The sequence below is a fragment of the Suillus subalutaceus genome (genome assembly GCF_016647625.1).
Source record: "Suillus subalutaceus strain FC151 chromosome Unknown DFJ58scaffold_122, whole genome shotgun sequence".
NCBI lineage: Eukaryota > Fungi > Basidiomycota > Agaricomycetes > Boletales > Suillaceae > Suillus > Suillus subalutaceus.
The window spans coordinates 95,575-121,262 of NW_024540371.1; the positions used below are offsets into that span (position 1 = coordinate 95,575).

A 25,688-nucleotide genomic window follows, 5' to 3' on the forward strand; every position below is an offset into this window, starting at 1 on the left:
GCAGGAGGTGGGATTAATAGAGTATTATCTAAGATCGTATGTAGTCTATATACACGCGTGTACCATCTTCGCCAACAATCTAATCCGCATGTCGAACAACATCCTCACAGCGGGGACATACATCATGCTCCTCTTCACGAGTATACGTCCAGCACCGTGGGCACTTACTCAAGGATGCAGGTCTAACGCGAATCGCCAGCTCCAAGTCCGAGTCTACGCAGAAGGAATGAGGCGAATGAATGCTAGAAACAGCTTTGGAAAACATAAACATACCGGGTATATCCATTGAAGAGACATAGGACCACGAGAATGAACTAGTGCCGAGAGAGCCCTCGTCCGTTATGTTGGCATCAGAAACGATGAAAAGCGTCTTCAGGAAGGTCTCTGCGCGCAACTACCGTTTAGTCACGAAGAGCAGGAAGATCAAACTGCTCACCTTCGCGTTCAATCAGCTGTAGCAAATACGGTCGTACGGATATATCGTTGGGCAAGATAATATCGACTTCGGCTTCGAGAGAGCTCTTCAGATGCCTGTACCGAAACACGCTCAGACTACAGACGCAGAAAGAATTGGGCACTCACTTGTCCCCTCGAGCCTTTTCCAAAAGAGATAGCACAACGCTGCGCATCCTCAGTAAACTAGTCATGTCCTGTTCGGCACGCGGATCATTCCACTCGGCGCTCTGTGTGATTGAAGAGAATATCAGGGAAAGTACAAGCAGTTGCGACATCAATGCTCACGACAGGAGTCCACTTCTTCACAAAGACGGATAACTGGGACACAACTTCATCACCTTCATGGAGAGTACTGTGGATTTCCTCTGCAAGATAAGGGAGCACTGGGGCCATTACGGAGGTCATAGAGTCGAGGACCTGGTAGGAACATTAGTCAGCGGTATATTCTCACCGGATAACACTCACTTTGGCAAGGGTAGTCACAACCGCCCGTCTCTCAACACTTTGAATGTCATTGGCATAGAGGCAGTCCTTCGTGATGTCAAAGTAGAGCGATGACAACGTGACGTTTGCAAAGTTGGTCAAGGAATTCATGACTAGCGCGGAGAGCATAAGCTTGTAAATTCCATGAACACGATGAGCTCTCACCTTTCGGGAAATTGTAGTTTGCATACCCCTCTGCAGCAGTTTGATCAAGCTTGTAAAGTTCGTTCATCACAAAGCGCTCCGCCTGTCAGAACAATCAAACTTGGCATTAGACATCAAGAATGCGTGGACTGACCAAGCCCAGTTCGCTGCGTTCAACCGGAACAAAGTGCTTTCGTTGAGCAGTTGTACCAATATTTCCAAGAATAAATCGAGCAGAATTACGGATCTTCCTCATAGATTCCGCACACTGTGCAAGAACTGTGGGTCCAATGGACATATCTCGCCAGTACTCGACAGTTGCCACCCATAAGCGGAGGACATCGGCACCGTACGCAGGTTCTTTCTTCTTATCCTGTCAACCGCAAACCTTCAGTGAACTGTATGCGAAAATAAGCGATGTCCGACCTTCCCACCATGGATGATGGTCATCGGGCTGACAATGTTTCCGAGGGATTTACTCATCTTCTTGCCCGCCTCATCAAGTACCATACCATGCGTAATCAGTGTTCCGTATGGGCTCACCGGCCTTGCAGCGCTTTGTCCGGAGCTAACGCCCACTGAGGTTAACAACTGGCTCTGGAACCACCCGCGATGCTGGTCTGTGCCCTCAAGACATACGTCCGCCCGATGTTTTCTCCCGCCTGTGGGGGCGCTTAGTGTACTCCAATTTGACCCGCTATCAAACCAGACGTCCATCGTGTCCGTGCCTTTGCGCCAGGCCTCAGGACCACCTTCGAATTGGGCGAGTAGCTCGGGGGTAAGGAAGTCTTCGACTGGACCTTCCCACCAATGAGTCACGCCTCGCTCAGACAAAACACGTAAGATGTGAGTGAGGGATTCGGATGAGAGGACGGCGGTATCCGTTGGGGTGTGGTATAGAGCCGGGATCGGGACACCCCACACTCGCTGGCGAGAAATGCACCACTCGGAACGCGAACGAACGAATGACTCCAGTCGATTGCGAGCTGTGATCAAATAAACTTGGAATGTAATCTCAAGGACGGAAGGGACATACATGAAGGCGGATAGAACTGTACATCCTTCAGCGCGTGAAGTGCATCATCCTTGATACCGTCCAGGTTGGCAAACCATTGCGAGGTGGCCCTGTTAAACTATGTAAGCACCGAGGCGGGCATCTCTTGCCGGGCGCAACTTACGTTACAATGATGGGTTCACCAGTCTTCCAATCATACGGGTAGCGATGCTTGATCCTCTGCACCTTCACAAGGGACCCAGTGGACTCCAGTAGTTTGACGATAGCCTTGTTTCCACCCTTGAGTACCTCTTGTCCCACTAGTGTTTGCGCAGCTTCTTCGCCTACGACATGAGCAACATCAGGAGAAAATTTGCCAGCATCGTCGACGTGACAAACAATCTCCGTGGGTCCTTGCAGAAGACCTAGCGCTCGAAATGCCAGGTAATCTTCTGCGCCATGTGCAGGGGCACAGTGCACCAGACCAGATCCAGACTCTGATGTGACATGAGATGCCGCAATGATCTTTGCGCTCAGGGAGCCAGACAAGTGGAGCGGAGCGAAGACGGAGCGAAATTGCGCGCCCACCAGGTCTGCGCCCCTCATTTCAGCAATAACTTCGTGGGGTCCGATGATGTGCTCCAGCGCGACAAGACGATCTTTGGCAACAACGAGAGTGTCCTCCTTGACAGATGAGCGCACGAAACTAGTAAGTCAATTCGGGATGAACGGCGATGCCCTAACGAAGGATATTTGTGAGGCTGTTAAATTTGAGAAAACTCATCCATACCATGTTTGCTGTCAGAGTCCAAGGCGTAGTGGTCCATACTAGCAAACTTGCCGAAGGCTCCTTGGCTAAGACTTCTCGGAGAGCTGTGCTCGCGATTGCAGTCCGTGAGTCCAGCGGAAATGTCACATAGGCTGAATGCGAGACATGTTCGTCGTTATAGACGAGCTCCGCTTCCGCGAGAGCCGAATGCGACGAGGGAGAGTAATGAACTGGTCGGTAGTGCCGGTAAATAAGACCTATGTAGTATACGAGATAAATAATAATGTTGAGTGACAAGAGACAAGAAATCGCGCGTACCTCGCTCGACCATTCGTTGAAATACCTGAAGCTGACGAATCTCGTAGTCATGGTCTTGACGAAGAGGTCTGTCAGTGAGAATGCAGCCATAGACATGTCTGATGTCATACCAAGCGTGCGGAAGGTTGTTTGGGGGCTCCAATCGGCCATTATACAGAACTGCTCGAATTCCTTTTGCTGCGTCTTCATTTCGCGCTCCGCCGTTGCTCTGGCTGCCGCGCGTATGACGTTGGGGGGGTAACGAGAGAGCGTCTTTCTAATTTCATAGTTAGTCGACATGACACAGCTATGAGGGAAGAACTACGCGCCTTTAACTCATGTAGAGCCTTATTTTCGATTGGTAAACCATGGCAGTCCCAGCCGGGGTAGTAACTTCGACGGATGAGCGGTATTAATGAATCGTAGGAACAAAAACTCACCGCACTTGATGACCTGTCAAGACTTGGTACCTGTTGATGATATCCTTTATGATTTTATTTAAAGCATGTCCTTGAAACGATAAAATATTAATATCGCAGATGTTCGTATATTGCTCCGTGCATACCTATGTGAAGATGACCGTTCGCGTAAGGAGGGCCGTCGAGGAGAACGAAGAGTGGTCGGTGCACATTCTGAGCCTGTACACTGCATTTAATAAAGAGCATGAGTGAGTTGGAGTGACGCACCTGCCGTCGATACAGCTCTTCGCAAGTCTTCTTTTTAAATAGCAACTCGGACTTTGCCAAGTCTGCCCACAGCGGAAACGAGGTCTTTGGCAAGAGAAGAGTGTTCGAATAGGCTTTGGAGCGCGCGCTACCATTTTTCAAAGATTGGGAGATACGGCGAGTAAGGCGAACTGGCCTCGTGGCGATTGGCCAAACCACCAGACACATGAAGTTAGGAACGCAGTCAGCCCAAAATTGACCGAAAAATTAGTGTAACCCTAACCCTACGACAAGCGAGTCTCACGTGCGTTACACAGAAGAAACCAAGCACACGAAGAAACAGAGTATTACATATAAAATTACAAGGAATATTGAACATAACAACCACAGTACGAAAGCCTACTCCAGCTCCCTCCACGGCCTGTCAAAGTTTTGCATCATCTTCGTTGTCCGTGCCAGTCTGCACATTCTCTGCCACGACCTCCTCAATCCTCCGAGTAAGAAAATTCATATTCGTCATTGCAGCCGCTCGAATGTGTTGATCGTATTCGCCACTCTCATATACTGTTTCTGTTGTGTCCCATGTCGGTCCAGGACCAGCCCACCCACCGTTCAAGTGTACATAGTTCAGGAACGATCACCAGAGGGGATCTAGGGATAAGACGTTTGGGTCTCCGACCACAATCAGCAGAGCCTGTGCTCGAGTTACAGCAACTGAGAGCGATGTGAGTATTATCTTTACCAAAAACTAAAAATGTCCACTAACCATTGAAGCGCCTCGGTTTCGCAACGAAGCCAAGGGTGTATTTGAGATCAAACTCAATGAATTCTCGGCTACTCCTGACCGTTGATATGATGATGACTCGTCGTTCCTAGTAACTAGAATTGGTCACAGAACGACACAGACTTCTAAATTTGCCCACCTGACCCTAGAATTCTTCTACACTGCCGACTTTGACCTCGTCAGCCATGCCACTGAGCATCTTGCGAATCTTGACACATTGAGCTTGATAGGGAGCGATCACGCCAATCTCACTGTGAGCTATCGTATCGTTTGTAAATTGTGAATAACAATGAGTGCGTGTATTCACTTACCCACTCTGATCTGTCGATCATCTCGGAGGAGTGAATGTTTGTGAACTTGAGTAACCTCATCAATGTTGAAACACAAGGGTGACGAAGCCTCGCGATCATCATTCCCGGATATCGAGTGGAAGATAATGGAAAATTTCTTTGAAGGCAGCTTCTTCCAGCCTTCGAAAGCACGTATGATGTTCTTGTTGCCACAGGACTCGAGATCATTCACGTAGAATCACTCGTTGGGAAACTTCAGAATTGCGGGATGCGACCGGAAATTCTTCACAAGCTTGACGACGCTGTTCATAGATTAGCAACCTGAACGAATTCGAAGGAAATACATGAGCTATGATCACCTCAGGCCATGGCCACTTTGAGCTTTGTATGCATCCATCGGCATCTGAGATGTTCGAGGTAGCTCTGCTCCAGCCCAAGCTCCCTCGCAATGTTAGAACGGATGATAGGTCCTAACTGCTTTGGATCTCCTGCCAAGACGATGTTCGTGGCATTGTCAGCCATCATTTTAATGCCGATCATCACTTCAGGTTCAGTCACTTGCCCAGCTTCATCAACGAAAATATGCATGAAATGTCCGTGGGGGATGCCAATACTGTACAGGATAGATGCAGAGATGCGTGTGCACACAAAAACTTTGAAGCGCTTGAGGATGGGGATGGGCGGGACAGAGAAGCAGCTCTTGTCTTCCCCTTCCAGTCTCTTTGTGAGTGTGTAGCGCTGCAACTCATCTGGAACTTGGTCGAAGTGTCTTGAGGGTGCGTAAAGTCTGAAAAGTTCGTCGGGTCCGAGGGTGGATGCCAGCTGGGATGCAATGATGTCAGCAGCAGAGTTGCTGGGTGTGGTAGCAAGAATGCGTGTGTTTGGTTTATGCTTGAGTAGTTGTTTCATGGCTTCCACTTTCGTTATAGTCTTGCCAGTGCCCTGGGGACTAAAAACGGCAAACGCTGAACCTTGTTGCTGAAGCGCTGAAGAAGGATAGATGTGACAGCTTGAAACTGAGGTGGGTTCGTGGGAATCAACGGATTAAATGGCACAATAGGCCCTAGGGCCTGCGCCAGGACGAGAGGCAAGCGGTAAAATGTGCGCCTTTTGAGGGAACAAAAACTTATCAGATGGCAAATGCAGTGTCTAGCGCCTGGTGTTGACGGCGCATAGGAATACCGTTGAGCTTGAATCGTCTGTTATACCGCTGTTGCTGTGGAACAACTTGAACTCACGGAGATGCGAAATAGTATAGGCTTAGCATGATGGAGGTTGTTGAGAGGCTGATGAGTACCCCACGCATGGTGTTGGGGCACTCATCAGCCTCTCGACAACGAAGTACTGGCTCGTAAATGATAGAGTTCCCTGGTTGATACCATTCGCTTATATAGGGTAATCTGATCGAGCTTGGCATCAGCATCTGGCTATTCCATTATGTAGGTTTCGATTTTTCATGTTTTTGCGGTGGATTTGTCCGATTTTGGCGCCCCTTTATAAATTTCGCCTCAGTAATAGGCTGTACATGTGTTGATCGAGTGGCAACATAATCTCATTCATCGGACGTCTTCCTGTACCCGTTACTTTTGACCTCGACTCACATTCTTCTTTTGTCTCCCCTTCGATTGCTCACTCGCTCGGTCGGGATTGCTGCGTGGCGCACTGTTGGGCGGGAAGATGAGACTCCCACCTCCAATCCCTATTCTCCTTCTATGTCTGGCCTCTAGCGCCACCACTTCGTATGCTCTCAGCTGATCGATTCTGACCTCAGCTTCATCTTCCAATTAGGACTCCCTTCCTTCTGGCCCGAGAGGCATCTGAACATTGCCCACAAGGCGAACTGCTTCTGCCTCACGGGCCTGAGCAGGAGCTCATTTGACTATATTCCATCCGCAGACGGCATTCTCTATTCAGTACTGATGGAAACATGGACGCGAGAATCCTGAGGATGAGTTCCCCAGTAAACAGCTTGGCACCTCCTCCACATAACCAACGTTCTCGCAGTGCCGTTGTGTAGTAGCACAATATACTATATAAGTAGTCTTTCACTATTATGAAGGCTGATGATACACTCTCAGTGACGTGTATAGTAGAGCGAGCCCATTAATTAGTAGAATGAAGTGCAAGAATGCAAACGTGTATTCTGTAGGAAGTGCATAGATCTTTGGTCGATGAACATAAGTACATGCCCGAAGTTTCACTGACAGATACAAACCTATTACTGTTCCCGACACTTGTGCCATAATGTGCCGTGTGCGACACGACTCAGGTCCAGCTGTGGGGGATTGTTGGGTATCACCAGCGTGTTGCCTAGGGAATACTTATGGTACATCGCGGACGGGTAGAAAGTGAGCGGGATCCAGAGGAGCAGCCGTCCTTTGGGACCTACAATCCATCCCTCCTCGTTTGTGCAGAATGGGGCTGGGGTTTCAGCATCTTGGAGAAAGGAAGAGGAGGCATGAAGTGCATGAGTTGGGTTGAATGAAAAACATATTGTAGATTCTTCAAATGGTTGGTATCGGTGAAGAAATTCTAGGTCCCACACTCGGATGGTTTTGTCTTTTGACCCAGACACGATTCGTTTACCATCAGGCGAGATTGCGACAGACAGAACGGGTCCAGTGTGCCCTCGGAAAGGGGCACCTACTCCCTCGCCAGTCTGCATATCCCACACCCGGACGGTTTGGTCATCCGAGCCAGACACGATACGATTGCCATCTGAGGAGATCACAACAGTGTTAACGTCGTTAACGTGGCCTTGGAGAGGGGCTCCCAACAGCTCGCCAGTCCCCATATCCCACACACGGATAGTTGTATCCCCTGAGCCAGATACAATGCGACATGCATCCGGCGAGATCGCAACAGAGAAGACATAACCAGTGTGGCCTTGGAGCGGGGCACTCGATGCCTTGCCAGTCCCCATATCCCACACCTGAATTGTCTTGTCATCCGAACCAGATACTATGTGATTTCCGTCCGATGAAATTGCGACAGACCGAACATAATCAGAGTGCCCACTGAGAGGATATACCCCGCCAGTCTCAATATTCCACACCCGGATTGTCATGTCGTCTGAACCAGACACAATACAGTTTCTGTCCGGCGAGATTGCGACAGACGCAACATAGTCAGTGTGACCATGGAGACTAACACCCGATGCCTCCCCAGTTTCCATATTCCACGTGCAGATGTTCTTGTCGGCTGAACCAGACACAATGCTCTTCCCGTCCGACGAGATTGCGACCGACAGAACAGATCGAGTGTGCCCTTGGAGAGGGGCAACCAATGCCTCGCCAGTCTCTATATCCCACACCCGAACTGTCTTGTCATTTGAACCAGACACGATGCGATGTCCATCAGGTGAGATTGCAACAGAGTTAACGAAGCCAGTGTGGCTTTGGAGGGCGACAACCGATGCCTTGCCCGTGATGGTGTCGGCATTCCACACACGAATTGTCTTGTCGTTTGAACCAGAGACTATGCGACTTCCATCCGACGAGATTGCAACAGACCAAATCAAGCTAGTGTGGCCTTGAAGAGGGGATCCTAATGCCACACCAGTTTTCGCATCCCACACTCGGATCGTCTGGTCAGATGAACCAGACACGATGCGGTTTCCATCCGACAAGATTGCAACTGACATTACATCGTCAGTGTGACCTTGGAGAGGGGTACCCAATGCCTCGCCACTCTCCATATCCCACACCCGAATCGTCTTGTCGTCTGAACCAGAGACTATGCATTTCCCATCCTGCGAGATTGCGACAGAATTAACACAACCTGTGTGACCTCGGAGAGGCGCGCCCAATGCCTCACTGTTCTCCATACCCCACACCCGAATCGTGTTGTCTTGCGAACCAGACACGATACATTTCCCGTCCGGTGAGATTGTGACAGACCAAACGCTGTCCGTGTGCCCTCGGAGTGGGGCACCAAATGCCTCGCCAGTCTCCATGTCCCACACCCGAATTGTCTTGTCTTCCGATCCAGACACAACGCGTTTCCCATCCGGTGAAACTGCAACAGACCGAACATGGTCATCGTGGCCTTGAAGAGGGGATCCTAATGCCTCCCCAGTCTTCGCATCCCACACCCGGACTGTTGTATCCCGTGAACCTGAAACGATGCGATGTCCATCCAGCGAAAATGCGACGGACATAACAGGTTGAGTGTGGCCTTGAAGAGTGGCACTCAATGCCTCGCCAGTCTCCGTATCCCACACCTGGATAGTTCCACTGTATAAACCACACGCGATGCGTTTTCCATCTGGCGACATTGCAACCGACCAAACCCTCTCATTCGTGTGGATTATCTTTTCCATCTGAGGCCAATTTTCGACATGGCCAGCAACGATGCGGGGGGTGCAAGGAAACTTTGAAGCGAACTTGCGAAACATTCTTGACTGTGTGGGAGCGAACGGTAGAGCGGACAAGTATAAATGGGGAGTGCTGCGTAAAATAGTCGCTGCGAAAGTTCGGATGAAACGCAGGGTATCCCTGGTGGCGTCACTAACATGCGTAAACTCGGCATGACCCTACGATCACCCCACTACTCGTAAGAATTTGTTGGCTAAAGAATGAGCTTGAGCTACGCACCGAAAACCAATCTGCGATAGATAAGAGGGTCACTGCCGAGTCACTAAGGCTTTTCATCAGAGCCAGCGCCTCCAACCACCAAAGAAGGCGCTCTCCATCGAAGAAAGCTTCTACTTCCTTAGCTAGCGACGATTCAAAGGACGTAGAGCTGACATGAAACCCCCAGAAACGACATGAGTATGATAATTCAGTCGAAATAGAGTCCTTCACTCGTTTCTCCAATTTAGGGACAGAAGAGTTGAGCAAGTAAGAATTCTCTAAGGAGCAGATGTTGAAACGAAGTCCGCGCTCCATGACCCGAAGTGAGGCAAACGCGAGGTCGCTCTGTACTGATGACACGTCAACGAAGAAGTCAAGACTGCGCGATTTGTCTGTGAGAAAGTCGTAGAAGGACGCGTGAAGGGGACGAATGGGAGTTTGGGAATCTGTGGTCCAAGTCAACAGCGAGCCCAGCGGCCCAATGACCCTTTCTACTTTGTAACGACTGGTCCTGGGTGAAAAGTGTAGTCGCACAGCCGCCAATGCATCCATAGGAAGCGGTTCCAATGATCCAAGGACTTGCCCCATCACTGAGCGATACAGGTGGATCGTGTCCTCGCGGTCATCCTCGGGCATAATTTCTGCCAGGATGCGCCTATACATGTCATCCAGTAGACGCGTTCCTTTTGCAGATGCTCCAGCAACCACAGCTTCGAAGCGTTCCATCGGATCCGGGCCGACTCTGTTAGTGCCCTTGATATACTCGCAGGTAAGACGAGCCCATTCAAAGAGGCCATCAGATTTTAGAGCGAGCACCTTGAGGTGCGCATCGTTGAAGACGTGATGCAGGTCTTCCAGCTTATGGGAGATATAAAGTTGAATGTCGAGTTCTGTCGACGTAGGCGAAACTTCATCAAGAGAAATATGGCGAACGTGTGGTGCGGCGTGCAGAACCTTGTGAATATCTTCGAGTGGACGGGAAGTCAGGAGAATGCGGAAGTTGGCTGGGAGTTCGGATAATTGTGAGGTGGAAGTGTTCAGTTTGCCAGCGAGCAGACGAAGAATCTGTTCCCGGGAATCAGCGTCTCCACTCTCATCCAATGCCTCGATGACAATCAAGATGGGTGCAGCGACGGCTTTTGAGGCTATGCTTGTCGGTCCGACGATCAGTTCCTGCCATTGTTTTGTGACATCTGGAGTGCGCTTGAGCCCGTCGTGATCACGAACTGCTTGCGCCAAGGCTCGCCGCATGATAGGGTTGCAGTCCGCCAATTCCCTTGCTATGGTCGTGAATATTTTGTCCTGACGGCGATCCGCCTGCCGAGTACGATCGAAGCAGAAGCATGAGCCAAGGCCACCATTTTCAACATGCCAATTGGCTATTGTATGGGCAACAGCCGATTTACCCTTGCCTGCTGTGCCGGACAACCAATAGACACGTGGAGCGCCCTCCTCGGTACTGCTGATCCAATCCTGGAATATCCTTCCGAAGGTCTTGCCGAGTATTGGGCAAACAACATTTAGACGTATTCAATCCGGCACCTGTTGCGCACTCCATGCCGAACAGGTCCAGACTCTCAGCTATACCAGGGGTCGTGGAATGTCAGAGGCTCAAAGAGATCTGAAAGCGTCTCTTACCCATATGGTGAATGACCACAACAGTGTCACGAGCCGCTCGGTCTCGGAATTGCTGCATGAGAGCATCGAGAATATTGCTGTAGCTTTGGATCGTGATGTCCGTTTCATCGAAAACGTGCTTGCCAAGCCTTATCCCTATACAAACAGGTAACATTGAGTCTTAGGGGACGAAACAGTGGGACCAACTCACAGGCGCTCTTCGTCTCAGAGTAATGGCTGATAAAATCAGCGCACTCCAATGTCTGCTGCGCTATCTTCCCATATATCGCTAGCATGGATTCAATTTTAGCCAACTCCTCCTTTTCCGTGATGAAGGTATAGACTTCAGATATCTTTGAGAGCAGACTGGAAACAGCGACGTCACGGTCTGCCTGATCGAGAATCATCTGTTACCGAAATTTCGTCAACCTGCGATGGCAACGATTACATAAGAAAGAAGCCTACCTTGGACGCGCAAGTAAAGATACTCAGTGCCACCTTCGCATAGGGATGGACCTACGCATGAAAGTTAGTCGCGTACAGAAGAGAGATAGATGGTTGTACATTTGCGATCTCGTTGGCAACAATGTTGAATGCCTTCAAGGGTCTGAGCAACGCAGAGAATGTGTCGTCCGTATCAGAAACAGATTGCAGGTTGTTGGCCGCTGAAGAAGTACGTTGGACTATTGTTGGGACCTGGCCGATGCCTGCAAGACCTTTGGCAGCATTGGCGATTCTTTTGTTCACAGACTTCGGGTCAAGATGTTCGGCCTGAGTATAGACGTCAGCACATTGTCAAAAGAGACAGATGAGAATGTTTCGAACTTCGTTAGTCGAACTGACTACTGCAATCCCTGAATTGGAAGATTGCTCAAGATTCGGTTCGAGAGTGGAAGCGCTGAAATCCTGCAGAAGCGATTAGTAGCAATCATGGCACACGGGGCACACTCAGAGTTGAGATTGTACATACTTGAGTTGACTGAACGGGTTGGGTGTCCTGTATGCTGGAACTTGCAGCCATGTATTCAGGGTTGAGAGACTGTTGAGCACTTCGAGCGAAGCGCTTGGTCACCTTGCCGAATAACTTGGGGGCCAGCCCCAAAATTCGTCCACGAGACCCATTCCTCAAAGGCGAGAGAAAGGACGGCTGTAATCATTAGAAACAAAGCATAGTTGTAAAGACAGAAGTCCACACATCTTGACTGGTTGCCATCCTGCCTCTCTCCTCTACCAAATGAGGGTCTGAACGACTTGACTTCGGCCGCCCCCAGCGCTTCTTCCGAGCAAGATTGTTTTCATCCATTGAGGAAGTGGGAAAGATGGGTGTGTGTGTGTGTGTAAGAGGTGTCTTGGTGAAAATGGAACTAGAAGCGATGTGGTGCGTAGTGGGTAGCAATGAAGATCGACGGGCGCCAGCTCCATGTCGGCATGTCTGCTATGACGGTTGTTACCTTGTTTACAAGGTCACTAGAACTGATGATTGCCAAGGCCCAAGGCCTAGGCCCTTGAACTCGTACCACAACCATGCAAGAGGTGAGCAAAACCTTAATTCCCAAGATGGGGCTCCTCGTTATATAATCTACATCGTAGCGCCGCTGACGCGCCAGTTCCCGACTCCACCGGCCCTTGCCGGCATCTGCCAATTTCTTCTCCGATCTGTCGAGCTCGTCCAATCATACTGTCAGCGTACATCGCTCCTTTTCCACTCAATAACTTCAGACAGATGCCTCATGACCATCAAGGTGTCGCCTAATATTTCTTAGGTCACTCCCCACCGGCAGGTTTCCCTGTGCTTCCCTGCTCCCCGTTTGTCCTCGCCTGCACTGCGACTCTCGCGTCCAACTACTCCCACATAGGTCGTGTCTATGATCATGTACAGCGATATCCTATCCATGTATTTGCCTCGGAGTGCCGATTTCTTTACCCGTTCTCCCGCATTCAATAGCTGGGTACAATCGACTTTTCCTCCCGAAATTCATTCCCTCTCTGTACCTTGTACCTTCTTGACAGCACCGTACGTACGTCATTTGTATTCACTGTAACCTGTCAACGCGATCCCATTCCATCCAAGCACCTCGTAAGGCATCTTCCCTGGCGACATTCCCACTCCATATCAGCTCCCTGCACCACATCCTGTGCTGTTCGGCGGCACACCTACAATCCATACGCTTGGTGGATGCCGTGTAGTAGGGCCTCCATCCGCGATCTGATACTGAGGATCTTGGGCAGATTTGATTACGTGCAGTCGAAGGTTGCATGGGGCCTGAGTGGGCTTGGAAGACGGTAATCGGATGATTTGGTCACCACATTTTGTATAAGATAATTCACGACATCTCTATTTCTATTTTCAAAGATAGGAGAGACACAGAAGTATCAAACATTCTCAAGTGGTGCACTGGCTCCTGACCATTTGGAGGGAGGTGCCGGACAGGTTGATTGTGACGAAGACAGTGAGCGCGACTGATAACAGACCGTAAATTATTTTTACAAGATGAAGTAACATATATATATGATGATGCGATGTGGCCCTCCAATCCCCTTCGTGTGTGGGTTTCATCTTCGTACGCTCAGTAGTGAACATCCTGCTCAATGAATGCGACGGCTTTCGCAGGGCGAGGCTTAACAGAACACTTGAGGAGCTTCAGGTAGCAGGAATTGTGTCTAACTAGACCAGCGCGGGACGTGATAAGATATGTGACATACCTGATCCGATGAGACACCTGAGTCTGGGGTTGATCCACTATCAGGCTACAGGAGCTGAATGTGGACCAACCTCAGATTCAGGTGATACTGTTCTCGATGACTTTGGAGATATAGAATACGGCCAGTGACATTGCGGTGGACATCCAGACGGAGACTACAGTAAGGTGGAGAACTACACATATCAAAAGTAAGAGATATCGGAATGTTTATCGGCGCTTCTGTGAGTCGGGCATACCTGAACAGATACTGCAGAGTAGAAAGCTAGCATTCCACACGTAACCAACTCCATGCTTAAGATCACAAGGTGCTGCCTCAGCTTTCATCTCTCCCATTCGACACAGTTTGGCAATGTCATTAGTGAGCGCTTGAGCACCGAGAAATCGATCAGATTCGTTTCGATGGAAAACTACTGTAGCGCTAACTTATCGAGACTCGCGATTCATCTCATCCTAAGATATTCTGGATCGTCACATAAGTAGTGAGCACCCATCCTGAAAATAGTTTGATGTTTTAGTTTCCCAAACCATAACGACGCAGTGTCTCGGTGCGGATCCTGTAGCGTCCGTCGGTGTATAGTAGGACAATACACTGTTGAAGAGGTTTGCAATTAAGGCGAGGTTGAGATTTGGGTTACCGGAGACGAATGATGGAGGCGCATCAGAGAGCCGGTGAGAAGAAGCCTGAAATAATTTTTAATGCTTGTCGTAGTTATGTCGAAGCTGAAGCAGAAGCAGAAGTCGACCCACCTTCCTTATTCGGTAAGATCAAATTTGAGTCGAACTCCTAAGCCTTGGCTCCTGAGCGTGTCCTTTGAAATCCCTACACTGACTGGCCAATTCTGGGACTTTCTGAATGCCTCACACTCTCGTTGTTGCAGAATTTATGCCTCGGCGTTCGGCTTATTGGACCTCCGACTATGGTATTTTAAAAGCGGCTTCCCTAACAACTCGCCCTTTTCTAGCGTTGCGGATCTCACGCAAAGACATTGGGTACGATGACGATTGGCGCGAAGGAGATTTTTTATTTGTTATATCACCTCAGAAACCAAGTGGAGTGAATGAGGGGTGCTACTTTGCTCTTGGATCGTCACTGGATGAACGCCGCAAGATGTTGCACATCGAGCCCCCCTTACATCCAGAAGGGGGGTACTCTCTATGTCCATACATTTCCGAAGCTTCTCGAGCATATCGAAATCAAACTGCCACGCTCTGTGGCTCACCTCCCGCATCAACTTGAACATTCTAGTTATCTCACCTTCTGTCGTTCGGTCTTGGACGACTATGACAGAATCCTGCAAGTCAAATACTCAACTGACGAGCGCTCGTCTGGTGGCAGCGAACCGGTGGGGGGACGAATGGCACACGTGGAATGCCTATAATAAACAGAGCGACTGGGAGCGCAAACACAATGGTTATGTTTTCGAATATTTGGAACCACACAGTTTCGACTTGTCTGCTGTCGAACCACCGTCCATTTATCAAAATTTACTTCTGTATAATCAGTATGTTATCTCTCTTTAGTGCACTTTGTGACCCTCACTCGTTCCAGACTTACTGCAGACTACTCATGGACGGATGTAACTTTCGCTGTGAACTGGGCTTTGAAGTTGAGAAAGGTAGGCCACTAAGACATCGCCCGCGACTTCTAACGGAAGGCTTTCGTAGTTTGATCGTGCGCACGAGGCTCGACAGAGGAGCCTCCTTCTTCCCGATTCCTCATTTTGTGGGAATATACCGACCTTCGATGAAAATATCAAGGAATCTGCTCTAATTCTCGGGTCAATGAAGGTTCCTTTTGACGGTGACCCCCGATAAAGCTCACAATTGTCAGATATTTGGGACTACGATAACGAGCCCTATGTCGAACTCGACCTCATCCCGGACTACATGTCTCCTGTGTCTGCTCCGTCCACTAGAGTTATCGCTTTTGACCTCTTTGGTACCATCTTAGTGAGTTTACATATGTAAACCCCGTGCGTGTGAGCTGCTCACACACAATCAGGATCGTGACGGTGCAATAAATGATGCTATGCGTCTGCTATCGCCAACGCATCCCGACAGACACCGACTGTCTGAATTGTATCTCGAATGTGAACTTATGAGACACAGAGACAATTCTGATGCACCCTATACCGCCATCGTGCGACAAGCTCTGGAGGATGTCTGCATTTTGGAAGCGCCGCTAAGCGAACTAGTACTCCGCGAAGCTGTACAGACTATACTGCAACCTGGTTTATATGCCGATGCAGACGCGGCTGTAGGGACGCTCCTGGATCAGGGTTATGCACTGATCGGTCTTCCGATCCCGGACGCAAAGTCGTTTTCACTTCCCCAACTTCCATCTGGTCTCAATGTTAACGATGAACCCCTGCCTCTTTCGAATCTCTTTAGCCAAAACCATTCTATGTTTTCGGGCTTCTTGGAGCGCTGTCGCTTAGCATGCAGTACCGCCGAAAAAAACCAAGTTCTTGTAGTGACATCCAGCTGTTACCAGGTGATGGAACCGGCAAGCATGGCGGGCTTCCCAACGGTTCTTGTTCGACGTCCTGGAGACCTGGGATCGGGAGTCAACCTCAGGACAAGTCAGCCCACCCTGTTGATAGACGGATTGCAAGCTCTACCGGTAAAGCTGCAAAACACCTCGCTTGTCCATTGTCCTTCACCGCCTCGGATGCAACCTCATATTGGCTTTCTAACACCACCGGCGCGTGTCCGTGGCATGTATCAGATGACGAAATTACTTGGAGCTGGAAGCTCTGGTACGTTCATATGCATACTTGTCTGTTTCACACTCTCTGATGGGCTGTGACCTTACAGGATATGTAACGAGTGCTTTCCACGTTCTCACCGGCTCGGAAGTTGCACTCAAATCAGGGACTGCATCGGAGGACACACCAGACATGCCTTGCGTAGTACTTTACGAAGCTCTGGTGTATAGCCTCCTGCGTGGTCATCCGGGTATACCGTCGTTCAAATGGAGTGGTCTGGATCGAGGATCGTATGTCTTGGTTCTCGAACAACTAGGTGCGAATCTCGAACAGCTTCGCAGACTGTCGAGGAGCGAGCTTCCTCGGAAGACCGTAATCATGCTCGGAGTCCAAATGGTAAGTGCGTTGAACACTCGCGCCGGTCTGATATTGATTTTTGTCAGTTCAACAGAGTCGAATTCGCCCATTCGCGAGGAGTCATCCTGCGAGACATCAGGCCTGAAAATTTCGCGATGGGCGTCGGGGAAAAGTCTCACATAGTCTATCTATTCGACTTTGGTTTGGCGAAGCTATACATCGACCCATCCACAGGAGTACACATACCATACCGTGAAGGTCGCGATGCATTGGGGACCATGCCGTATTCGAGCTACAATGTGCACTTCGGGCGAGGTTCGTGAACATCATTCTAATTCCTGCTCAGGGCTAACGAGCGAGGAGCAGAACAAGGACGGCGAGACGATCTTGAAGCATTGGGCAATGTCCTACTATCTTTCTTGCATGGCTGTCTTCCCTGGCAAGAAATCTATGCACCAAACGAAGAGGCCTATTTGCGTCGAATGGGGGAGATGAAAGCTGGGTCGGCAGCATTTTGTGACCTGCTCGCGCGTTCTCCTCCCGAATTCACGACGTACTTCGATCACTGCCGTAGTCTGGAGTTCGAAGACAAGCCAAACTACGCGTTGTTGAGACAGTTGTTCAGCCAGATGATGGAGAAGGAAGGGTGGACAGGAGATACGAGATTTGACCCACTGGATGGAAGTACCGACATAGGTACACTGGTGCCCGAAGAGTATAAGTTCGATGTCCGATTCACAAAAGGAGATTTAACTACGCTACAGGTCATGATCCCTCGCTTTCTTTGGCGGAGGAAGATAGTCTCGCGCGCAAAGGAGAAAGAAAGTCGTCCCTAATTTCCAGCCTTGCGCAAGCGAACATAATACTGGACCTTGCAGAAGACTCAACACGATTTCAATCGAATTTATCCTCGTGCGTTGACTTGCAATGGGTCCCGGTCATACTACAAGAGCCTACTAAATCATGCTCGAGCACTTCAGAGTAGATCAAATCAATAATGGCTGGTGAGGCCAGAGGCCCAATACACCTTTTATCGTATCCCGTACACCTAGATACTGCTACATTCATCCTCAATGTAATAATAATAACCACATTACACAGGGTCGATCACTTGAGTTGTGTCCAGTTACACTTCACCAGTCGGTACATGTCCAAGAGTCTGGAAAGCCATGGTAGTTATACCGCTTCCCCCATCAGACCTAGACACGAGCTTAGTGTGATATTCCCGAATGCTAAGGATCAGACGTGGGTCCCAGCACAAACATCTGCAGCACTCGCGCAACTCGGAGAGCGCCGGCATAAATATCAGCTGCAACGGCTGTTGAGTGCTGTAATAGAAATGAAGGGGAGTGGTCAGATGCAGGTGCGAGTCACTCGTGGATCGGCGCACCAGCAAAGTTGGAGACAGGTCGCCAAGGTTGAAGCAAGCCACAGCAGCAAAGCTAGGGCATGCAGAACATCAGTAAGATACTAATCGTTAAATAACTGAACTCACGCTAGAAAGTACAACGTGTGACTTTTGATCAACATCTTGAAACAGTCTCCAATGGAGGATCCGGTTGGCGATCGTCGCATTTCACAGAAGCGTTTTATAACAATCCAGACTGCAAGAAAGAAGGCGAAGATCTCCCATATAGCGGTGGGTATCACCATCTCGTGATTTAGGTTCATCTTGCCTCTGGTGATCTGGACAAGACAGATATAATAGCCAGAAATGACGAATTCCTCTAGTATCTGTCCGTGAGTCTCGTGTGCTTAAGGCTTTTATCAATAGCTTACTCCCTGAAACACCGATGTTTCCCATGCCCAAAACAACTCCAGAGGCGATGGTAGAAGCCAGCAAGACTACGATGAGAAGGATAAGTATCGTTTTGGATTGCTGATACATGGCGTATATCCGAGTCATTATGATGACTTGCATGGTATGTCAGTCAAGACAGCATCAGTAAGATATCACAACTGAGCTCACCCCCTAACATAGCATTGACGACGACAGGTGTCCATGCTTGCAGCAAGTAATAAAAATTGCCTGAAAAATTAGTTACTGATGTGCGTAGGTATACTCGATGCGTTAAACAAACTTACATCTGTGGCAGTCGTTATGTTGAAGAAACAAGGCGACCAAGAATGTCACTCACCCCTATGGAGGTGGGTAGTTAGTACTTAGTTGGGTAGGCATCGGTGGAATGCCCACTATATCTGTATTCGAGATTGGAACATTCCCTTCATGCCGTCAGTCAAACCGAATGAGCGTATTTGAGGATACATACCTAGGAAGTTGATGCTGATTATGAGAGATAACATCATTAGCGCAGCACGGAGTTATCCACCTCCCAAACATACACAGAATATAGTATTCCAAAATAGCGCACCTATCATATGTCAAAGTTAGCACAACTTCTCGACTGTAGCTCATTGCACGAACTACTAGCACAGGCTACTCACAATGATATATAACAGATTTATGAGAGACCAGCCTTGCTTCTGTCCGGAAACGATTGAATTATCCCGTCTGAGCTTCTGATATAAACCTTTCTCACCCAGACCAGCTCGAGCTGTAAGAACATTCTTAGTGAGATGGCTGGGCCGAGGATGGTACGATCAACTTACCTCTTGTCCAAATGTCAATGCTTTGATATCATGTAGATATCAGCGATCCCCTCTGGAAGTCACGGTGTTATTTCGCTCACCCCAATCGTATACCACTACAACAGAGGATGCAACTGCGAAAACATAGTTAAAGTTAGTGAGACGTCACCAACATTTTACATCTGAGTTGCTCTCCACGAACCTGCAAAATTGCTGTAAGCACGAGTCCAAACGAGAAATGGCCACCAAGCAGGATCATTGAGGTAAGTGCTATTCGGATCATTTGAGACGTATGTCATATTGGAATTAGTGAACTTGGTAAACGTACAACAAAGACGATCGTCACCATCCAGGGCTTTTATAGCTACAGAATTTTATTACGTAGCAGAGAATGGACTAACCGCGCGTATTGGGCGGCGCAAACACATGCATGGATGTAGTGGCACCAGCAGTAGTACCTAGACGTATAACTCAGTAAGGACAGTGCACTGCTCCGAGGGTCGAATTTGGCATAGCCGACCCACTGCCACTTCAAATCAGAACCTTCAACATACAACCACGCTGCTCAGCCCTGATTAAGATTTAAAACATAGCCGCCGAGTAGCGCTGAGCCCGAGCGCATGGTTCATCTTTTGATCATCAAAAAGACTTGCCTTGTCTGAACGATTCGGATACCGTAAAGTTCGTAAGGAGTCTTACTTCAAGTTGGACAAAGATGGTCGTTCCTTCTTTAACTGTACTAGTGTATACGGGCCTGATCGGAGACCGAAATACACCGGTGTTCAATTGCAAAAAACAGCAGAGCTCGAAGCTCACGGTAATATCATCATCATTGACTTGGGTCACTTGGCGGTGACCAACCACTGCGGCACTGCCAGTAGTAAGTACATCATGATCCTGGACATCGGGCAATTGCAACGCGCAGAACAAGTTCTCCAAACATCGAAGACATCGGCTGTCACAAGTACCTAACACATCCATCATTCGTCTCCGCCGCTCCGGTAACCCAAATCTCAACCTCGCCTTTAATTGCAAACTTCTTCAACAGTGTATCGTCCTACTATACACCGACGGACGCTACAGGATCCGCACCGAGACTCTGCGTCGTTATGGTTTGAGAAACTAAAACGCCAAATGATTTTCAGAATGGGTGCTTACTGCTTATGTGACGATCCAGAGTGTCTTAGGATGAGATGAATCGCGAGTCTCGATAGGTTAGTGCTGCAGACCAGTAGTTTTCCATCGAAACGAATCTGATCGATTTCTTAGTGCTCAAGCGCTCACTAATGACATTACCAAACTGTGCCGAATGGGATAGATGAAAGCTGAGGAAGCACCTTGTGACCGTAAGCATGGAGTTGGTTATTTGTGGAATGCTAGCTACTCTGCAGTATCTGTTCAGGTATGCCCGACTCACAGAAGCGCCGATAAACATTCTGACATCTCTTGCTTTTGATGTATAGTTCTCCACCTTACTGCAGTCTGCGTCTGGATGTCCACCGCAATGTCACTGGCCGTATTCTATATCTCTAAAGTCATCGAGAACAGTATCACCTGAGTCTGAGGTTGGTCCACATTCAGTTCATGTACCTGACGATGGATCAATCCCAGACTCAGGTGATCCCATCAGATCAGGTATGTCACATATCTTATCACGTCCCGCGCTGGTCTAGTTGGACAGAATTCTTGCTATCTGAAGCCCCTCAAGTGTTCTTTTAAGCCTCGCCCTGCGAAAGCCGTCGCATTCATTAAGCAGGATGTTCACCACTAAGCGTACGAAGATGAAACCCACACACAAAGGGGATTGGAGGGCCACATCGCATCATTATATATATATGTTGCTTCATCTTGTAAAAATAGTTTACGATGTGTGGTCTGTTACCAGTCGCGCTCACTGTCTTCATCACAATCAACCTGTTCGGCACCTCCCTCCAAATGGTCAGGAGCCAGTGCACCACTTGAGAATATTTGATACTTCTATGTCTCTCCTATCTTTGAAATTGAAATTTGAAATGTCGTGATTTATCGTATACAAAATGCGGTGACCAAACCATCCGATTATCGCCTTCCAAGCCCACTCAGGCTCCATGCAACCTTCGACTGCACGTAATCAAATCTGCCCAAGATCCTCAGTATCAGATCGCGAATGGAGGCCCTACTACATGGCATCCACCAAGCGTATGAATCGTAGGTAAAGCTTGCGAGATTCAGAAGCGTCTTGGTAAAACCGATGATTTCCAGCGCTCGCGCATGACGCACGTCCGCAATTTCCTGCAACATGATATCATCCACAACGGGATTCTCTACAGACGCTTGAATGTGCTTTGTGATAACCTCTGCCAGGAAGATCGCGTCCCTGATGCCCAGGTTCATGCCCTGGCCGCCCAAAGGTGAATGTATATGGGCTGCGTCGCCTACTAGAAAAATAGCAGCTCCAAAACGCGTGAAGGTGCGGTCGGCGATGGCAGAATGGGTTCTGAAACGTGTCGACCAGACCAGCTGGTCGACTTTGACAGGTGTTGGGTTAAGAGATGGATCTGATGTTATACACGCTGGCCCGTATTTGTCGATCAAGTCCTGGATGTACTCTTTCGGTGGAGTATGGAGGGGCTCTCCATTCTTTAAAGGTACGCCACAACCTACACGGAAGACAGATCTCATAGTGGGCTCTCCATCTCGTGTCAATGCCGCATTGAAGCGGTTGCCGAACGGTAGAAGTATAAATAAATTGCCTGAAAAAACTGTGGCGTTAAGGTGGCCCTCGAGGGTTAGTGGATCGACAGGTTCAGGCTCGAATGTGACATCTGCAAAGATCATTTGAGTCAATGGGTTATTGGCTAGGTTTGGGCCTTCTGGGTCAGAGAACCCTATACCGGCGATGGTACGGATCTGAAAATGGTCGTCAGACGTTCCACCAAGCTAAGTTAGCAGGCACAGAGGTCTCACAATTGAGCGGGCGCCATCCGCGCCGATAATATATCTAGCTCTGATGACTTGACCGTCCTCAAAGGACACGTCGGTGATGCGAGAGTCCTTCTCGTTCTGTTTCATTCCTACTACCCTGTGTGGACGGTGCACTTGAACACCGAGGCTCTGCAACTTCTGCCCAAGTACAAGCTCCGTCACATTTTGAGGGATGTAGAGCGCGTAAGGGTGGACGGAATGTCTCTTTAGAGGGTCGAATTTGACCTCAAAGATCTGTGAACTACGCGATGTGATTCTGACACTCTTCCCCTTGATGGCTCGAGACAGTAAGCCATCTGCTGCATCGATGCTGGCTAAAGCCTAAGATTACAAGAACATCAGTGGGCCTTCTTATGAGCGCACAGGTGGCTTACTTCAACAGTCGCAGAGTGTATGGCGAACGCCCTCGACACATTCTGTCCTTCGACTACGGCATCCACGATAACGAAGTCATGGCACCTGTGGTGGGCGAGAGAAAGAGCAGCTGTGAGACCTGCGGGGCCAGCGCCGACAATAAGCACGGTAATGTTCTTAGGGAGAGACATTGTCTGCTCGGAGGAGTAAGAATGATAAAATGACAGACGATAATTAGCTCTTGCACCTGTTATTTGAAGCCACCGATACAGAGCGTCTTGACTCTTTTAGTATAAAGGAATGATTTCCTGTTTCGCGCACCAAGTCCGCCTGTACCCTGCACGGATCGCAACCATCAGAAAATGTGTGGCACCCCGCGAAAGCGGGAGTGCGTAAGTGCATTTTCCCTCGGACCGGTGTTCCATGAACTCCGCCATAGCGCATACTTGTAGAACTAGACCTTGTCAGTTGCTACAAATATATATCGCTCGTCCAAAAAAAAAGAAAATGTAATGATGAACAAACTGGACTCAGTCATGACTCCATTTGGCAGCCATGACAAACTTGGTCGGGTCTGGTCCGTTTACAAAGCATGTGCCACGTAGCCCCGCAGGTGGAACGGCATATAGGTTAATTTCGTATGGGTCCTGTGAAGCCCTAGGGTGAAGCTACCGAGCAGGCCCGGGATTAAATAAGCACAGGGCGAGCATTGACGCGGCGTATGTAATGCGACACTGCCACAAATCCTTCATTTTATGTCGCTCTCCAAACACTTTAAACTTTGATTAAAGGTTCCTCGATATATGAGTGTCCATTTGCGTACTACAGGCCCTGGGATACTGCATCCAGTACTAAGTACTTACAGTGTGCAATTGTCTCAAGTATCGACCCCACCTTGTCAAGTCCGACACAGCCTCTACTCTATGCTACCATGTCAAGCACCATTACTAGTTCTCCCCAACATCTTCTCAGCCTCGGTACTTATGTCGACGTTGCAACATTGAGTACTGAATAGTACTGAGGCCTGAGGCCTGAGGTCTCGCTTTGAGCGAGCGCCTGCAACGCCGAACCCTAGTAAGGAAAGTGATTTCTACGTGTGAAATGGCAGACAGCATGCCATTCTGCAAAATCCTCTCCGAGCACTAAAGTGGGTGTCTGGGTTCCAAATACCCACTTTAGTGCTCGGAGTCCAGTATGATCGACATATATATAAATTTGCACATCCAGAGCGTGCAATGAGGCTCGCGGACCGGCTGATAGTTATCAAAATATGGTTTTCCCCCCTTCCCTACTCCCCGGACTCCCATCAGAGAGAGGCGAGATGCCGGGCGACCACAACAACAACTATCGAAACAGAGGGGCACGAAACTGAGAAATGAAAAAAAAAGAGAAAAGCCGACACGAAATATCTAAGTGCTGGTGAACATCAAAAAGGAAACTGAGTCAAAAGTCAGCAGAAGGCCTCAAAGCCTCACCTAGCAACTCATGCGTCAGCGCCATGAACCATACTGCACCGGCGTGAAAGCAGAAAAACACGACCAACTTGGATAGTGGGAAGGACCTCATATAGTAACTCACGCGTCAGTGCCATGAACCATACTGCATCGATGTGAAAGCAGAAACACGACTCACTAGGACGGTGGGAAGACCCTCGTCTAGTAATTCATGCGTCGGTGTCGTGAACCATACTGTACCGACGTGAAAGAAAAAACACGACTCACATCGCACCAAGGGAAGGTCTGCCGTGCCGGTTAGTCATGTAGTTAAATCCAGGACGCAAACCACTGAAACTCACGCATTTGCGCCCAGGGCAGGTGCTACATTGTCTATCATGTATACACCAGGTGGCACATGTCTCGGTGCCAGCATCGGCAACGGGCGTGGCAGAGATTGATGATGCTAAAGCAGCAACGACGGCGAGGACAATTGCAGAGGAGAAACGCATTATGAGTGAGGATGTGATATGGGATCAAATATGTCTGAAGGGTTAGTAGGAAGACATCTTGCTTTTATATACTGAATAACATTCTTCGTTATTATGAGTATGCATTTTAGGAAGGACTTATCCACCGCTGATCCACCAGAATCCTCTTAACAGCCTCGCGTCAAACAAACATTAAATTCTTCTTGCACGATTGTGCCTTAACGAACAGAAAATACCTGCAATACCAGTAAGCTGCCACGCAAGGTCTGTTGGAAAATTGGAGCAAGGATCTCCAGGCTTATCTACATCGCATAATTGAAACGGCTCAAAGGAAAAAACTCACAGCAAAGATTGTAACAAGCCGTAAATTTGAGCTCATTGTGGCTGATTCGGAACTCCTCCAAATCGCACCTGAACAGATGTCGGTCATACCGTTCGCTTCTATCATGGATCAACATGGGTGAAAATGATGAGAAGCGCATCGACCTATGTTTGCCACATGATTGACGACATACATTAATGTTTCGAGTTCCTCCACGTTCTTCGCTGAAGGCGCAAGGAAGTATATGCAGATTGCTTTGAAATCTGATCTCAAGCAGCTCGTCAGAAATTTGGATCACGTTCTCGAAAGGCTGGAGAGACGAGACTCAGAACAGGGATAGGGGGCAGTCGATGCTGTGAAGGAGTTGAGGGTTGTAGCCAGCGACAAGCTCAAGAGTGTCGGTCAACAATTATTTGTCCCCTTATATCACGGTGCTTGTGCCAGTGTCCCGGAACCAGAGGAAGGAATGGGGAAGTGCAAGTGTGGAAGCAGAAACTATAAAAGTCGGGAGACCAGCACGTACCCTTCGACCACTATGATCGATGCTGGAGATAAATGCATGTTATGCTGATCCGTGAGTTTGAGAGGCCGAATGATTGCATCCAACACTCGAATGAAATACTGTCTTGACTAGAAGAAAGATTAGATTACGAGACTATAAGAATGTTAGAATTACAAACTTGTAAGTACGGTGA

General features: G+C 48.8%; 5 protein-coding genes across 5 annotated transcripts; 1 reads left to right on the plus strand and 4 right to left on the minus strand.

Moving 5' to 3' along the window:
- Positions 1-79: 79 nt before the first annotated feature.
- Positions 80-4,276, minus strand: DFJ58DRAFT_718108 (tRNA synthetases class I-domain-containing protein; the record flags this gene model as incomplete). The annotated part of the gene is made up of 19 exons (XM_041384433.1): positions 80-213; positions 274-384; positions 437-531; positions 583-683; positions 742-873; positions 922-1,052; positions 1,105-1,186; positions 1,238-1,456; positions 1,510-2,069; positions 2,120-2,208; positions 2,262-2,761; positions 2,868-3,103; positions 3,165-3,218; positions 3,275-3,420; positions 3,447-3,536; positions 3,584-3,653; positions 3,709-3,781; positions 3,830-3,956; positions 4,212-4,276. 19 exons carry the CDS (start codon positions 4,274-4,276, stop codon positions 80-82), a joined length of 3,015 nt encoding a protein of 1,004 aa, XP_041239646.1.
- Positions 4,137-5,791, minus strand: DFJ58DRAFT_856248 (P-loop containing nucleoside triphosphate hydrolase protein; the record flags this gene model as incomplete). The annotated part of the gene is made up of 6 exons (XM_041393923.1): positions 4,137-4,522; positions 4,575-4,680; positions 4,753-4,850; positions 4,904-5,062; positions 5,115-5,184; positions 5,258-5,791. 6 exons carry the CDS (start codon positions 5,789-5,791, stop codon positions 4,446-4,448), a joined length of 1,044 nt encoding a protein of 347 aa, XP_041239647.1. The 3' UTR covers positions 4,137-4,445.
- Positions 5,792-14,966: 9,175 nt separating this feature from the next.
- DFJ58DRAFT_748350 (kinase-like domain-containing protein) lies at positions 14,967-17,781 on the plus strand. The gene is made up of 8 exons (XM_041387584.1): positions 14,967-15,277; positions 15,325-15,391; positions 15,441-15,576; positions 15,607-15,725; positions 15,778-16,534; positions 16,593-16,879; positions 16,927-17,155; positions 17,207-17,781. Exons 1-8 carry the CDS (start codon positions 15,057-15,059, stop codon positions 17,674-17,676), a joined length of 2,286 nt encoding a protein of 761 aa, XP_041239648.1. The 5' UTR covers positions 14,967-15,056; the 3' UTR covers positions 17,677-17,781.
- Positions 17,782-21,315: 3,534 nt separating this feature from the next.
- Positions 21,316-23,256, minus strand: DFJ58DRAFT_748351 (uncharacterized protein). The gene is made up of 4 exons (XM_041387585.1): positions 22,995-23,256; positions 22,768-22,941; positions 22,376-22,714; positions 21,316-22,318 (listed from the first exon to the last, which is right to left on the minus strand). Exons 2-4 carry the CDS (start codon positions 22,936-22,938, stop codon positions 21,488-21,490), a joined length of 1,341 nt encoding a protein of 446 aa, XP_041239649.1. The 5' UTR covers positions 22,939-22,941; positions 22,995-23,256; the 3' UTR covers positions 21,316-21,487.
- Positions 23,257-24,269: 1,013 nt separating this feature from the next.
- Positions 24,270-24,840, minus strand: DFJ58DRAFT_69811 (uncharacterized protein). The gene is made up of 3 exons (XM_041383522.1): positions 24,818-24,840; positions 24,543-24,763; positions 24,270-24,486 (listed from the first exon to the last, which is right to left on the minus strand). Exons 2-3 carry the CDS (start codon positions 24,690-24,692, stop codon positions 24,403-24,405), a joined length of 234 nt encoding a protein of 77 aa, XP_041239650.1. The 5' UTR covers positions 24,693-24,763; positions 24,818-24,840; the 3' UTR covers positions 24,270-24,402.
- Positions 24,841-25,688: the final 848 nt, after the last annotated feature.

Coding starts and splice junctions, on each gene's coding strand:
- DFJ58DRAFT_748351 (XM_041387585.1), bottom strand. CDS start 22,938: ATGTCTCTCCCTAAGAACATTACCGTGCTTATTGTCGGCGCTGGCCCC. Junction 22,715..22,767: donor TACACTCTGCGACTGTTGAA/GTAAGCCACCTG, acceptor TTGTAATCTTAG/GCTTTAGCCAGCATCGATGC. Junction 22,319..22,375: donor CGGATGGCGCCCGCTCAATT/GTGAGACCTCTG, acceptor GACCATTTTCAG/ATCCGTACCATCGCCGGTAT.
- DFJ58DRAFT_748350 (XM_041387584.1), top strand. CDS start 15,057: ATGACAGAATCCTGCAAGTCAAATACTCAACTGACGAGCGCTCGTCTG. Junction 15,392..15,440: donor GGGCTTTGAAGTTGAGAAAG/GTAGGCCACTAA, acceptor AGGCTTTCGTAG/TTTGATCGTGCGCACGAGGC. Junction 15,726..15,777: donor ACCTCTTTGGTACCATCTTA/GTGAGTTTACAT, acceptor ACACACAATCAG/GATCGTGACGGTGCAATAAA.
- DFJ58DRAFT_69811 (XM_041383522.1), bottom strand. CDS start 24,692: ATGCGTTTCTCCTCTGCAATTGTCCTCGCCGTCGTTGCTGCTTTAGCA. Junction 24,487..24,542: donor CCTGCCCTGGGCGCAAATGC/GTGAGTTTCAGT, acceptor CCGGCACGGCAG/ACCTTCCCTTGGTGCGATGT.